The sequence below is a fragment of the Micromys minutus genome, assembly GCF_963924665.1.
Source record: "Micromys minutus genome assembly, chromosome: 22".
NCBI lineage: Eukaryota > Metazoa > Chordata > Mammalia > Rodentia > Muridae > Micromys > Micromys minutus.
The window spans coordinates 7,380,522-7,395,422 of NC_137957.1; the positions used below are offsets into that span (position 1 = coordinate 7,380,522).

The 14,901-nt window shown below is 46.2% G+C and overlaps 1 protein-coding gene across 12 annotated transcripts in view; it reads right to left on the reverse strand.

The window, feature by feature from the left end:
- Positions 1–14,901, reverse strand: part of R3HDM2 (R3H domain containing 2) — a 114,487-nt gene that overhangs the window by 14,437 nt on the left and 85,149 nt on the right. For 7 of the 12 annotated variants that reach the window (XM_080935237.1, XM_080935235.1, XM_080935234.1 and 4 more), the window contains 3 exons: positions 9,613–9,842; positions 4,788–4,954; positions 264–365 (listed from right to left, as the gene is read on the reverse strand). In XM_080935237.1, coding sequence (XP_080791363.1) covers positions 264–365; positions 4,788–4,954; positions 9,613–9,842 — 499 coding nt within the window. The remainder of the gene's footprint in view (positions 1–263; positions 366–4,787; positions 4,955–9,612; positions 9,843–14,901) is intronic. The other 5 variants (XM_080935229.1, XM_080935228.1, XM_080935227.1 and 2 more) reach the window with 2 other exon arrangements.

Here is a 14,901-nt window from a genome sequence, read left to right on the forward strand (position 1 = left end):
CAGAGCAAACTGGGAAATTGCCATGAAGGACAGAGGGTGGAGCTGAGGGCGGGGTGGTTAGACTCCTCCTGACACTCAGGAGCCCACCATCCCTGCCCTGGCTTTACTGTATCTTTTGCATGCTGTGCTTGTCCTTCAAGAAACAACTTTCTACATCTCTTCCAAAAGCACCACATGCTTGCAAGGCCATCAAAGACTGACCCAGACATCCCACAGAAACAGGCCACACAGGGACAGGACAAGATGGGCAGTGGTGGTTATACCATGTTGTACTGCTGGGGCGGAGAGACTGGCAGAAGGACTTGGGGACAGGAGCTTGGAGAGAACTGAACCGGCTGCGGAGAGGGCTGCAGGGCCGGGACTGGCTGTGGGCAGCACAGGCATGTGGAGAGGAAGAGAAAAGCATAAGGGAGGCGGAGGGCAGACGGAAGGAACAGGTTAATCATAGAAGACACTCCATATGAATCACATGGACACTGAGCAGGCTGCCCACTGAGCCTGGGATAGCCGGTGGCTTTCACGTCTCTCTCAGAGAAGCAGTCTCTCCTCTCTCACAGAAGAGACCTAGTATATTCTCTGCCCCATTAGCCGCTTAAACTCTGCAGCTGTGAGTTTTCTCAGGCCTCTCAGGACCAAGGCCTGCGGTGTGAGTCCAAGCACCGGCTTCCCCAGATGTATTTTGTGCTGACCATGCATCACTGAGGTGCGCCATCAACACCTCCCTAAATGCCCACCTGAGGGATACTGTGCACACCCAAGGGCAGTTCTCCTAGAGGAAGTGCTCACCCACAGAGACATCTGCTCTACAGAGAAGAAAATGAATAAACAATCGTACATTCTTGACTCATGACTTTCTTTGTGCTCCTTCAAGTTGTGAGGACAATATGAAAATGCCCTCATGAGTGAATGGGGTAAACTTGGAGTAAAGTACAACCAGAGGCTGTGGTTTTTACTCCTGAATCCCTTCGCTAGCCTCAGGAAGGAGTCTGTTTACTGAGCACACACAGTGCTATAAATCAACTAAGTACAGTTCCCTCACATCTTCCTGTCTATCCTTTGGATCACTTCAACAGTTCTCTAGCTGCAGCCCGGGTGCAGGAAGATGAGAGACCAGAGAAGGAACAAAGAGGAAAGAATGGAGACACCACTTCACAACAGCCGTAGAGAGTATCTAGAGACAGGGTAACTTCTACCTGAGCAGAGCACCTGCCTGGCAGTGCAGGGCTCAGCCCAACCCCAAGCAACAGAGAAACCAAGTGGCCCACCTGGGATCACAGAACTACCAAAGAACATGGCTTGAAACCCAAAGGGGACTGGAGGCGGCGGCAGAGGACTGGATATTGCTGAAGCCTGGGAAGTTAGCTCAGCCCTGCTGGCGTCCTACACACCAATCAATGGCAATGACCGTAACTGCTGGCCAAGCTGTCCAACATTAGCTATGAATGCTGTTGGTGGTTCATACGTACATTTTCTGTTTTCCTAAACCTCCAGGGGAGAACTTACCCTGGTTCAGGCCTTTTGATTTTCTACACACTTGTCAGTTTTAAAGGAGAGCGAGCTGGGAGTGCGGCACACACCTTAACTGTAGCAGTGGGAGGCAGAGGCAGGCTGCTCTGCACAGGGAGTTCCAGGGTCACATTACATAATAAGGACATGAAAGGAGAAGGAGGTGACAGGACAGTGTCCCTCTGGCTCCTTAACTAGGAAGGGTCATAGTAAGGGAGGGAGTCCCTTCTGGTTAATGTGTCTAGGTGTTTCCCATCTGGGTCTTCTCTAAGAACAGCCACTACTGCACTGTCTCTTCAGGACTGCCACTGTTGCTCTGTTGGTGGTGGTTTGGTTTTGGTTATTCTACCAGTATTTTCTTGGATGGTCTCAAAAGTCCAGAACCAGGATATCTCTAAGAGACCACAGGACATCTGCTGCCACCTACTGGTGAATTCAGGGATTTGCTACAAGGTTAACATTCACTCCAGTCTCAACTCAACTCAACATAACCCAGCCACTGAGCCTGACTCCCTGGAGGCACCTGTCACTGGTGCAGGAGGTCAGTTCTGTTTAGTGAGAGGAAGCATCCCAAGAAGAATGTGAGTCTTAAAAATGTGGTTTATGCCTAGCTACATCTTGTGCAAATCAGGTCATAGCCTGTCTGGAATTCTCTAGATTATAAGCCAGTGAGTGGGGATGACTCTGGCAAGTAATGATTTGATGTCTTGTCCTTTGTTCCTTTTTTTTTTTTTCTGACAGGGACTCAGTGTGTAATTCTTACTGTCCTGGAACTCACTGTGTAGACCAGGCCGGCCTTGAGCTGACAGAGCTCCTCCTGCCTCTGCCTCATTAATGTTGACATTAGAGGCATGTACTGACATGGTTTAGACTTTGAGGACTATGTATTATACATATATGACTTATTCTTATTTTTGAGCATTTTATACACACGCATAGCACATTTCTATGTCTCCTGTCACCTCCAGTCCCTCTCAGACCTCCCCTCATGCCCACTTTCCAGCTTCATGCCACCGTTTTTCTTTTTAAATAAATACCTACTGAGTGAAAAAAGAAAGAAAGAAAAAACACAATATGTTTATTTGGCCACTCCTTCATTTCTACACTGCTACATTTGGTGATTACTTCTGTGAAACTTCACAGCCCCACAGTGCTGACAGCCATGAGGACAGACAACAAGGAGAACAGGAAGGCAGGAATGGAGGTGAGGAAAGAGAGGCTCAAGGGCAAAGTCAGCACCACAGAAGACGGAGGAGAAGAACTGAAGTAAGGAGAGGCCATGGAAGAAGCGAGGGGTACAGAGAAGAGGTAAGGCAGGGACACGTATCAGATGATGGTAAGGTTAACAGCTCCAATAAATGCTTCTGGACATTCAACCTAACCCCAGGTAGGGCTGTTTTGTGAGTCTGTAATTATGATTAACTTTCAGAGTATATTCTGAGAGGACAATCCGTAACATCTAACTCAATGCCACATATACCAACAAACCCTCCACTAAACAGCAGGAGCAGGCGAATAAGGCTGGAACTTAGAGCCTACCCCTTGACACTTATTCCGAATATTAGTCGCAAACATCACTCCTCTCTCTATCTCTTCTCCATTCTTGCTGTGTTTGAAGTGTGGACGGTAGGTGGAGGAAAGGACAAAGACTAAGAGGGAGAAAGGGAGCAGGACAGTTTAAAATATCCGCACTTCAGAGAAGAAGACTACAAAACGCTGGGACCTTAGCAAGTGAGATGGAATACAGAACACCATGGGAGGCTGGGGGAGGAACACTACCCACTCACAGTCAGAGCAACGGACCCAAGAGCATGTCTTAGCAGAGACCTAAGCTAGTATGAACAAGACCTAACAGGCATCCTGGGTTTCCAGTTTATACTGACCAGGTTGGGAACTGATTCTTCTTTTAAAAAACAAAATTATTATTATTATTATTAATTATTATTATATCCCGACTGCTATTTTTCTCCCTCCTCTCCTCCCAGTTCCTAGTCCCAACCTCCTCACTGCCCCTCCCCATCCACTCCTTCTTCATTTCTCTTCAGAAAGGGCAGGCCTCCCGTGGACATCACCCCAACATGGCATATGAGGCAGCAGTCAGAGTGGCAGGGAGCCGACTCCTGCCTTAGAGCTGCCATGTTGGACAGGGAGGACGCTCAGGAGCAGAGCACAGGCTTCCCACTGCAGAGGACAGCCAGGTTCACATGGGCCTCTTGCCATGAAGTGCTCCACTTATAGATCTCCACTCAGAGTATTAAGATTCAACTGACAGAAGAGCTGACCTCAGGCTTTCATGGTCTGCACGGAAGCACAATGCTTCTCAAACCCCGGTTAACAGCAACATCAACCAAGGTTTCTCTGTGTAGCCCTGGCTGTCCTGGAACTCGCTCTGAAGACCATGCTGGCCTCGATCAGAGATCTGCATGTTTCTGTGTCCTGAGTGCTGTGACTAAAGGCCAGAGCCTTTTGTCTTTAAAGGAAGCTCTTACTCAGCAGCTCACAGAGCTCAGACTCACTCTGTAGCCCCGCCCATCTTCACACTCGACCCTCCCACCGCAGCATGTGCCATGCTACCTGGTTTACAGTAATAAGTTGTGGGGTCTTATGTTATTCCCCCTGTAAACCAACAAGTAGGTAAATTGTGTGTGTTTATGGATCAACATATCCTGTTGGACTATGTGGGTAGGAGGCCTGGCTGTGCTATTTTCGAGTTCCATACACAGATCTGGTGAGCAGAATTACTGCTAATTTTACATGGGACTTTAAAGGGTACAATAGAAACACAATATGCAGTAAAAGACCCACAAATTCTCAGATAACCAGGGGTTAGCTGTTAGGTGCACACCTTTAAATTCTCAGCACTCAGGAGGCAGAGGCAGGTGGACTCTGAGTTCCAGGCCAGCCAGGGCTGCACAGACAGATCCTGTCTCATAAGAAGAGGAAGAAATGTAAAACGGAGTTCTCAGGTTAGCCATGTGTGACAGTGCACATCTGTAATGCCAGCATCGGGGAAGTGTCGGGATGACACCAGGACATCAGCTGAGGCTGCCCCAAGCCTAAACTTTAAAGCTAACATTGGCTTCATGACACCTAGTCATAAAGAAACAAACAACAAAAGAAATGCTTTGGCCAAACATTTGCCCTTATCCTGCCCTCCCCACAACTAACAAGTAAGAAATGGAGGCAGGCATGGAATACTTCCACAAATGGTATGGTGGCCTCACTTCTAGAGCTTCAGTGGATCAGAGCAAAGGGTGCTGGACACTTGAGCAGTGACTCACCTGTGAAATCATGTGATTATTCAAGGGTGGCTGTTGTTGAGTGGGTGGGAGGGCAGGAAGCTGCTGCTGCTGCTGCTGCTGCTGCTGGGCAGTACAAGGAAGAAGGCCCCGGACAGACTGGGGTGAGGTGACCTGGTTGCACACTTCTGGGGCACCTAGTGCCATGCCTAAGGCAAAGAGGAGACCCACCCAAGTTGTAAATACAAAGCACAAATGTAATTTTGAAGGCCCAGATATGGATTTTACTTTTTCCTTGCCCTTTCTGCTTACTTCCTTCTTCCTATTCCCCACAGCTGGCCAAAGATCCATGAAAAGATATAGCTATATTACAGCTTTTCTGCTGATAGGAGTCCAACTCTTAGAAGGGTTCTGCTCCCTAGGGTCAGGAAACACCTTGAATGCTAACGGCTGGTTTGAGAACTGAACAAGAAAGATGTTCTACAGCAGCAGTTTTCAACCTGTGGCTCGCAATCCCTTTTGGGAGTAGGTGTCAAACAACCTTTCACAGAGTCACCATTTACATTACCAGCTATTTAAACTACAGTTCAGAACAGCAGCAAAATAATGGTTATGAAGTAGCAACAAAAATAATTGTATGGCTGGGGGTCACCGCAACATGAGGAACTGTATTAAGAGGTCACAGCATTAGGAAGGTTGAGAACTCTGTTCTCAAGATAGAGGTAGGCCGATCTCTGTTGAGTTGAAGGCCTGTTTAGTCTACACAATAAGTTCCAGGACAGCCAGGACTACATAGAGAAACCTGTCTCTCTCTCTCACACACACACACACAAACAATTAAAAACCAAACCAAAACAAACAAACAAAAAAAAAAAAACAACCAAGGGTTGGAGAGGTGGCTCAGTGGTTAAGAGCATGGAGAGGTCCTGAGTTCAAATCCCAGCAACCACATGGTGGCTCACAACCGTCTGTAATGGGATCTGATGCCTCTTCTGGTGTGTCTGAAGACAGGGACAGTGTGCTCATACATGAAATAAATAAACCTTAAAAAAAAGCCGGCTAACTAAACAGCTCCTCACTGTGTGTCTAAAGTCAATCTGTGTCTCATATGGGAAAGCTTAAAATATGAAGCTACAGAGACTCTTGCCCACTGTGGGACTTTGTCACCTACCTTCTTCCTTCCCACATGTGAAGCACTGTCCTTTCTGAAAGCTGCTGAGAAAACAACTTCCATCACCAGCATCCATTCCTATTTCCAGGCTTGCTCAGGCATTTGCAATAGTCACACAACACATTTTTTAATAAAGAGATTAGGGTTTATTCTGGCTCAGCATACTGCAAACTTTTACTAACTATATACAAGATGGATCCTGTAATGAATGGTACCATCCTTGGCAGCTCCTAAAATCTGCTAAGAAGACAGAGAACTAACTGGTAGTACTATCACCAAAGCAGTGTGAGTGAGAGAGAGAAGTTGAGTGAGAGATAGAAGCTGGAGAGAGAGAGAGAGAGAGAGAGAGAGAGAGAGAGAGAGAGAGAGAGAGAGAGAGAGAGAGAAGCTGAGTGAGAGAGAGAGAGAGAAAGAGAGAAGCTGAGTGAGAGAGAGAAGCTGGGTGAGAGAGAGAAAGAGAAGCTGAGTGAGAGAGAGAAGCTGGGTGAGAGAGAGAGAGAGAGAAAGAGAGAAGCTGAGTGTGAGAGAGAAGCTGGGTGAGAGAGAGAGAGAAAGAGAGAGAGAGAAGCTGAGTGAGAGAGAGAAGCTGGGTGAGAGAGAGAGAGAAGCTGGATGAGAGAGTGAGAGAGAGAAGCTGGGTGAGAGAGAGAAGTTGGGTTGAGAGAGAAAGAGAGAGAAGCTGAGTGAGAGAGAGAATCTGGGTGAGAGAGAGAGAAGCTGGGTGAGAGAGAGTGAGAGAGAGAAGCTGGGTGAGAGAGAGTGAGAGAGAGAAGCTGGGTGAGAGAGAGTGAGAGAGAGAAGCTGGGTGAGAGAGAGAAGCTGGGTTGAGAGAGAGAAGCTGGGTGAGAGAGAGAAGCTGGGTTGAGAGAGAGAAGCTGGGTGAGAGAGAGAGAGAGAGAGAAGCTGGGTGAAAGAGAGAGAGAAGCTGGGTGAGAGAGTGAGAGAGAGAGAGAGAAGCTGGGTGAGAGAGAGAAGCTGAGTGAGAGAGAAGCCTAGGGTCGAGAAAGAGAAGTTAATAAAAGAGGTGCATTTGAGGGATAACAAAAAGTTTATCAGATTGAGAGGGGATAAAGCTAATGTCATATTCAAGAAATGGTTGAGAGCTGGAGATGGGTGTGCTTTCAAACATTAGCCTTAGCTTCCCAGGCTGCCACCTTGCCCTGCTTTTTATATAGGTGATGTACAAACAAGAACTTGTATGGGCGTGTGTGTGTGTGTGTGTGTGTGTGTGTGTGTGTGTGTGTGTGTGTGTGTGTGTGCTCGCTCGAGTATCTCCAAGGTCAACAATGGGTGCTGTTTTTCAGGAACCATTCACTTTGCTGTGTGGATCTGTTGAGCTACGCTGGTTCACCAGTGAAAGCTTGTCTCTCTTCCCAGCTGGCATTGTGAGTGCACATCGTCATGCTTAGCTTTTTAAAATAACTTTATTTTATGAAGACGTTCTGCCTGCACCTTATTTATCTGTGTGCACTACGCCTGGAGCCAACAGGGACTAATGAGAGCTTCTGACCCTGAACTGCATTTACAGACGTTTGTATCAACCTTGGGAATCAAACCCAGAGCCAGAAAGACACACATGGTAAGGATGCTACATTCCACAGACCAAAGAAACTGGGTGGTAAGGAGATCTCCAGGGAGGATGCAAATGTCTCACTCAGGAGAGGTGGATGGAGAGAAGGAACTGTAGGAGAGGGGATGAGGAGGGGAACAGGGATGGCAATCAGATATGGGGGGGCAGGAGAGGGTTGAAGTGAGAATGACATCAGTGGCATCTCTGGGAGGAGGGATATGGGAGTGTATAAGGGCGACCCTAGCTTCCTACCGGAGATTCCTACCAGAGAGGGATACAGAGACTAAAGTGGCCACCTCTTGTAGCCAGGTGAGACTTCTAGAGGAGGAAGAGGGACATTAATCCACCTACAAAACCTTTAACCCAAAATGTGTCTTGAATACAAGATTGTGCAGGGATAGCCAACCAATGAGGCCCATCACTGACACTACCAACAACACTGAGCTATGGTTGCAGACAGAAACCTAGCACTGCTGTTTCCTTAGAGGCTCCCTCTAGCAGCAGATGGAACAGGTACAGAAACCTACAGTCAAACATCAGGCAGAACTTGGGGACTCTTGTGGAAGAGTTGGGAATAGAATTGAAGAAGCCAGGAGTCAAGAACAACACAACAAGGCCTACAGGGCCAGCTAATCTGAGCCCAAGCCTGGGCCACCAACCAGAAAGCATTTGTATAAAATTCGCAGACTGTTCGTAGAACGGGGACTGTTTCTGACTCTGTTCCCTGCCACTGGATCCCATGCCTCAGTGGGAGAGGATGTGCCTAGTCATGCTGGGACTAGATATCCTAGGGTGGTGTGGTATACCCAAGGGGTACTTTCTGAAGGGAAAGGGGGATGGGGGAAGGATATATAAGGATAGGGCTGGGAGGAGAGGAGCTGCAATCAGGATATAAAGTGAATAAAAATTAAATTACTGGAGACAAAAAAAAAAAAAAAAAAAAGGAAAGAGAAAGGGTAACCCATGCTTCTCACTGCTGAGCTGCTGAGCCATCTCTCCAGCCTCCATGCCTGGCCTTTTACACAGATGCTAGAGATCAAACTCAGGTCATCATGCTTGCACAGTGGGAGTTTTACCTTCTGAACTATCTACTTGGCTCTAATATGAACATTTTTAGGAGGAGACAAAAAGTGAGTAGATCTGTGTTTTAGATTAGTAAATTTGCTCTAAAGATGGCTTAGAATAGGGTGGAGAGATTATCATGGAGCTAATACCATAATTTAATAAAATGAAGGCCTAGTTAGAGGCAGAGACAGTGGTATTAGAAAAGGGGATTAAGAGAAAAGGTTAGGAGAAATCCAATAGAAGCAAAGGGCTCCACCACTAGTGGTATCTACTGAAGATAAGACCAATTAGATCTTGTGGTGTGAGATTCAAGGAATTTTTCACAGGGGCAACGGTGCCAAGATACAGGTCAACCTCACACAGACTAAACGGTCCTCTGGTAAGACCTCAGCAGGGACAGAGGGTGACCCAGAGCATGGGAAGGTGGCGACAGGCTGTCATGCAGAACATGAGAGTCTCCTTCTTCCTAGTAACTACACTCCAGAGAAGCAGGTGCAGCAGGACCTGTCTAGTAAGTTCTGGCATGCTGGCTACTGCTGACTGGTTATAAACAGTTACATTCCCACGGGGCACAGAATGGAGGCACCTGTCATTTACATCTTACCATGTAACCTCAGTTAGATAATACACAAAATAACTCAACTCCAACCAGCCTGCCTTCCTAAAAAGAAAAAAAAGAACAAAGTCTGAAAGAAAAATCAAAGAGGCAACTAGATTTAAGAATGAGTAATGGCACCAGGTGTTGTGGCTCATGCCTTTAATCCCAGCACTCAGGACACAGAGGCAGGTGGACCTGAGGTCCAGGCCAGCCTGGTCTACAGAGTGAGTTCCAGGACAGCAAGGGCTCCATAGAGAAACCATATCTCAAAAAAACTAACGGACAGAGATTTAAAATAATGGGTAATGGATCCAGGAAGTCAGATTTCCTCTCTTCTAGAAATGCTGTTAAGTTTCCAAGCAACTGCACCGCACCTGATATTTCACCTGAAGTGAGTTACTAGAGGGACTTTGCAAAAGACAAGCAAGGACAGTGTGAGGTGAAGGAAGAGCAGCTGTGGTACCTGGCCTGGAGAGCCTGCCTGCACTGCCGCCTTTACTGCCAATGCTGTCACCTCGGGTGAGGATGGAGATTCCACTGAAGCTGCTGGCTTTGGTGACAGGCGGTCGCATACTGCGAACAGAGCCATCTGAGTCTGTGCTGCTCCAAGGCCGTGGCTCCAGAGATTTGAGTTCGCTGTCTGTGCTGCTCTGTCGGCTGCTGGAGGTGCGGCTCAGCCCTTCACGGTTTCCCCTGCAGAAACCACAGTGGTCAGAGGACCTCCCCCCCACCTCCCCCAGCCCTCTAATTCAGCAGAAAGGCCAGGAGAAAGAGAGTTCCTTTTTTATTCTCTCACTAAATAAAGAAGAGGGGGAAGGGTGTGGACACTGACTTCTTGTTATTTGGCTGGCCAACTGAGATCTGATGGGAGCAGACAGAACAAGGTCCAGTACAAAGAGCACAGAGGCAAGTCTGAAAGACAGCGCACTGGCAGCTAGTTCAACACAGTGCGACATCCAAGGCAAATAGGAAGCAACATATACCGTACTAAGACTGACCGTGGCCTCCCTTCCGCACCCTGCAGGGATCTCACACATGCAGGAAATGAAGGGCAACATAAGGGTAGCAGCAACTTCTGGGACTTCTTACAACAAGAGGACTCCGAGAAGTTACTGTTGGTAGGAAGTGGGAGTAGCCGGTGACATGAGTAAGTCCCACAGATCTTCCAGACAGCATGCATCTAAGCCAGCGGAGGCACTACTTATGGTATCTTTCCAGGGCTTGGGAGATGACAGTGAACATTCTGACTGTCTTGGTATCAGAGAACAAGAGATGCCACAGTTGCTAAGGACCAATGTCAGGAATATCAAAGATACGCCTGGGACTTGGTAGAAAGGGACAGGGGTTTGACTGTACTTAACTTATCTCACAGCCTTGGGCAAGGCACAAAACTACTGAGAGAGGGATTCTTCTGTTCCTGTTTGCTATAAAATGTCAGGCTTATCCTGACATTAAAAGCACTGTCTGCACAGGGTGTTGACTGTGTATGCCTTTAATCCTTGCACTCAGAAAGCCGAGGCAGGTGGCTGAGGATACTCTGGTCTATAGAGCAGGTTCCAGGACAGCCAGGGTTATACACAGAAACCCTGTCTCAAAAAAAAAAAAAAAAAAAAAAATGCCTGTGGTTAAAAATAGCAGTATGCCTCAAAATAACCACCGCTGATCTGAAAACTTTGCCTGGTCTTTAAAAAAAGAGGTGTAGTTAGGCATTGGTTGTATAAATGACTGTCTATCACCTATGATGTGCCTGGTGTTCACAAAGCCCAAAGAGGGTAACATCTCCTGGAACTGTAGTTAAGGATGGTCATATGCAGCCACTGGGGTGCTGGGAACTGAATCCAGGTCCTCTGCCGGAGCAACCAGTGCTCTTAACTGCTGAGTCATCTCTCCAGCCCCTAGAGATTTAGTTTTTGATTACATGTACCTGTGTCTCTGTGTGTGAATGCCACAAGTGTGCAGATGCCAAAGGAAAACAGAAGAGAGGATCCCGTGGAGTACAAAGTTGTCAGCCAACATGTGTGGGTGCTGGGATTCAAATTTTGTTGTTCTTGTGAGTTGTGTAGGGAGTTTTGTGTTTCCATGTGTGTATTTTTCTTGATCAGGTTCTAGTATGTTGAAAATGTTTTCATTACTACATGAGTATATTTATGTTGTGTGTAGGTCAGAGGACAACTTGCAGGTGTGCTTGTTTCTCTCCTACCATGTGACTCCTGGGATCAAACTCAGGTCTCGGGCTTGGTGGCTGGTGTCTTTACTCACTGATCCTCCCACCGGCCTTCCACCTTTATTTCTGAGACACTGGCCCTCACCAAAACTGGGTAAGTAATCAATGCAATTAGACTTCTGGCCAATAAGCTCTATGGATACTCTGCCTTTGTCTCTAGCCCTTCTCCCAGAACAGGGATACAGCTGTGTTGCCATGGCCAGTTCTTCTAAAGGTGTTGGGAATCTACAGTCAGGTCTCCATGACTGCACAGACACTGTCTCCTTAGCCTCTCCTCTGCTTTTCTTACTAAAAGCAGCTACTTCCTTCACTGTAGTTTCATCCCAACATCTACCTGAGGGAACTACATGACAACAATCACTAAGATTTTGGTATATATATTGGTGAGTAACTTGGCAAAATCACAGTGGTGTGGATTCCCTTCTTTTTATCATTATCCCATCAAAACTAAATAGAAAATGCTACCCCAATCACTTTAACTCCAAAGGCCCTTTGTTGGGTTATTTTGAGAGAGTGAGCTAGCTTCCTTCCTCCCCTGTTCCCTCTCTTCCCTCAGACAGAATCCCATCACTCTGTGCTGCCCATCCTGGAACTCGGTCTGAAGACCCACCCGCCTCTGCCTCCCTCTGCTGTGCAGGGACTGCGGACGAGAGCCATGGCTGGCAGTCACTTTCCTGGTTTGTACTGACCATGCCACAGAGAGCTAACACCACACTGGCACAGCGATGAGGAATATGCCAGTTCTTCTTTGCTACCCTGAATACACGGGATCTCACGCTTCTCTACATGGAGCTAGAATAAGGGACTGTACCACAGTCCTGCTTCTCTAAAACTTAACCTTTATTCTCCAGATGCCAAGTGCAAAGGAAACAAACATAAATCAGACACTGTTCAAAACAGAAGCAGGATTGTAGCAAGAGCCAACAGCTCTGTCTAAGCCAGGATATTGAAGACTCAACAATATGTGTATGTAGGTTACTGGCAGTGCCAATGGATGAAGCTGTTCATTAAACACTAGAGCATAGAGTCTGTTGGTCTTCTCAACTAAAACATTGCATGCATCAGGATCGCCTGTCATTTACTTGTTCTTGGTACCTGAGGCAGATGGAGAATGAGGCATCTTTGAACTAAGTGCCTTAGGAACTAGTTAAGAAATAGTGCTTCTGGACCTGCCAGTTCTCCAAGCAGTAATGGTCAAATGCTCAAAAATGGATTATCTGATGATTTAATACATTATTCTCTTGACAGAGAACCCAGAAAAAAAACATATCAGTTTCTTTCTCTATAAATAATCATATCACCAAATATATGGTAATTTAGGAAAGCTACTTAAATTCCATTCTGAGGAATGATTGGGTTGGGTAAGGAAAAAGAACACACCCTTACCTCATGTGTTTGAAAACCAGAGCTACTGTAGGCTAACTTAGCACTGGTTTCTGCTGCTGTTTCAAGATGGGGCACATGTAGTCCAATGGGTCCCAAGCCAGGCATGCAGCCAAGGACCCTCCTGTGTCTACTTCCTTAGTGCCGGGACTTGGTGTGTGACTCTAGACTCTGTTCTTGTGGTATGAAGATCAAATCCAGGGCTTCACACATGTTAGGCAAGAAGAATACTATCAACTGGGCTTTACCCCACCTTTCTGATTTAGTTCTAAAGTAGATTTAATTTAGTTTCTTATAGGAGAACATCCAGTTTGTCGGGTCTGAGAAATGGTGGGTTGTACAGAGGCACCTGATAAAGAGCACTAGGCTTCTCTGTGGATTCCAAAGAACTGGGGGGTGCCAGAGTTAGTGTCAGTGTAGATGTTAAAATTTGGTATGTTATACATTTTCAAAAACATGAAACAAACAGAAATGTATGAGGCATTTTACTAGTAAGATTCTGGACTATGATCCAAAACAGGGTAGGCAGTCAGTCCAGGATCTGCATTTAAATTACATTTTTTTTCTTTCTTGAGACAGGGCATTATGCAGCTCAAGCTTGCCTCAAAGTACCTAAGCAGATAAAGATGGTCTTGAACGTCTGGTCCCCTCCTCCCGAGTGCTGAGATTCCAGGCGTGTACACTATCCCCACTTCCTGTGCTACTCCTGAACCCAGGTCCTTGGTACACTAAGTATTCCACCAGCTCGACCACATCACCAGCTCCTAACGCAGGTTTTAAAAAAATGCTCTTGTTCTTAAATCTGAGTTTTCTTTTAATTTATTCATCTGATTATGTGAGACAGCCCTGGCTGTCTGAGAACTTGTTATGTAGACCATGTTGGCCTTGAACTCACAAAGATCTTCATAACTCTACCTCTGTCCTTTGGGATCAAAGGTGTGCATCACCATACCCAGTTGTTTATTTTTAAAAACTTTTATTTTGAATAATGAGTATATGTGAGTGTCAGTAGGAGGCTATGTGCATGCAATGTGCCCAGAAGAGGGTGTACGATTCCAGGAAGCTATAATTATAGGCAGTTGTGAACTTCCTAACGTGAGTGCTGAGAACTGAACTCAGGGTCCTCTGCAAGATCAGTATGTGCTCTTAATTGCTGAGACATTGTTCTAGTCCCACTTTTATTTTTAATTGTTAATCATTTCCTATATTTGTGTGTGTGAAGGTCAGAGGACAATTCCCAGAAGCTTGTTCTCTCCTCCCATCACGTAACTCCTGGGTCTGAGCTCAGGTCACCAGGGTTGCTGACAGCTGTATTCACCTGCTGAGCCATCCCACTGGTCTTCACCCAGGTCTTTAATCAAAACACAGTTTGATTTTTCAGGCTTGAAAAAAAGATTTGTAGAGGTGAGGGCTGCACCTGCTCACCCGATTCTCCAAGCTATTATCTGCACAGTTTGCTGTAGCCTGATGCTCACAGGAAAGCATCAGTCTGAGCAGTGAATTTGAATTAGGCTTCAAATAGAACACATGTTTGAGAGGAAGAAGGGCTGTTTGTAAAGATCTGGTGTGGGACAATAAAGAGAACACTGGACAAAATCAGCCTCAGTCTTGCTGCTTACAGCCACGTAAACTAGGGCTCCCTATTCCATCTCTAGCATCTGTTTCTTCCAAGAAAGTTGAACCAGGTAAGATACTTCAGCAACTATAAGGCACTGTTCTCCAAAACAATTATGACTACAAAATTTCATTTTTTAAAATGTGAAAATTTTTGTTTGATACATCAACAATGCAAAGCTCACTCAGCCTCTGGTTTTCAGATGGACTTCAAGGTGGCACTGTCTAGAGTTTAGAGGGGATGGAGATAAGGCTCACTGGTTAAGAACACTGGATGCTCTCCCAGAAGACCTCGGTTTGATTCCTAGGACTGCCATGGCAGCTCACAACTGTCTGTAACTTCTTTCAGGGACTCCAACACCCTCCTCTAGCCTCTATGGGCACTGTGTATGTGGTACATACACATAAAATAAATCTTTAAAAATTTCAGAAAAATGTAAATTTCTCTATCCTTCCCAAAAGTGGGAAATGTCAGTGTCTCTTTCTCCCTTTTAAGATTTATTTTTACTGATATGTATGTGTGCATCTTTG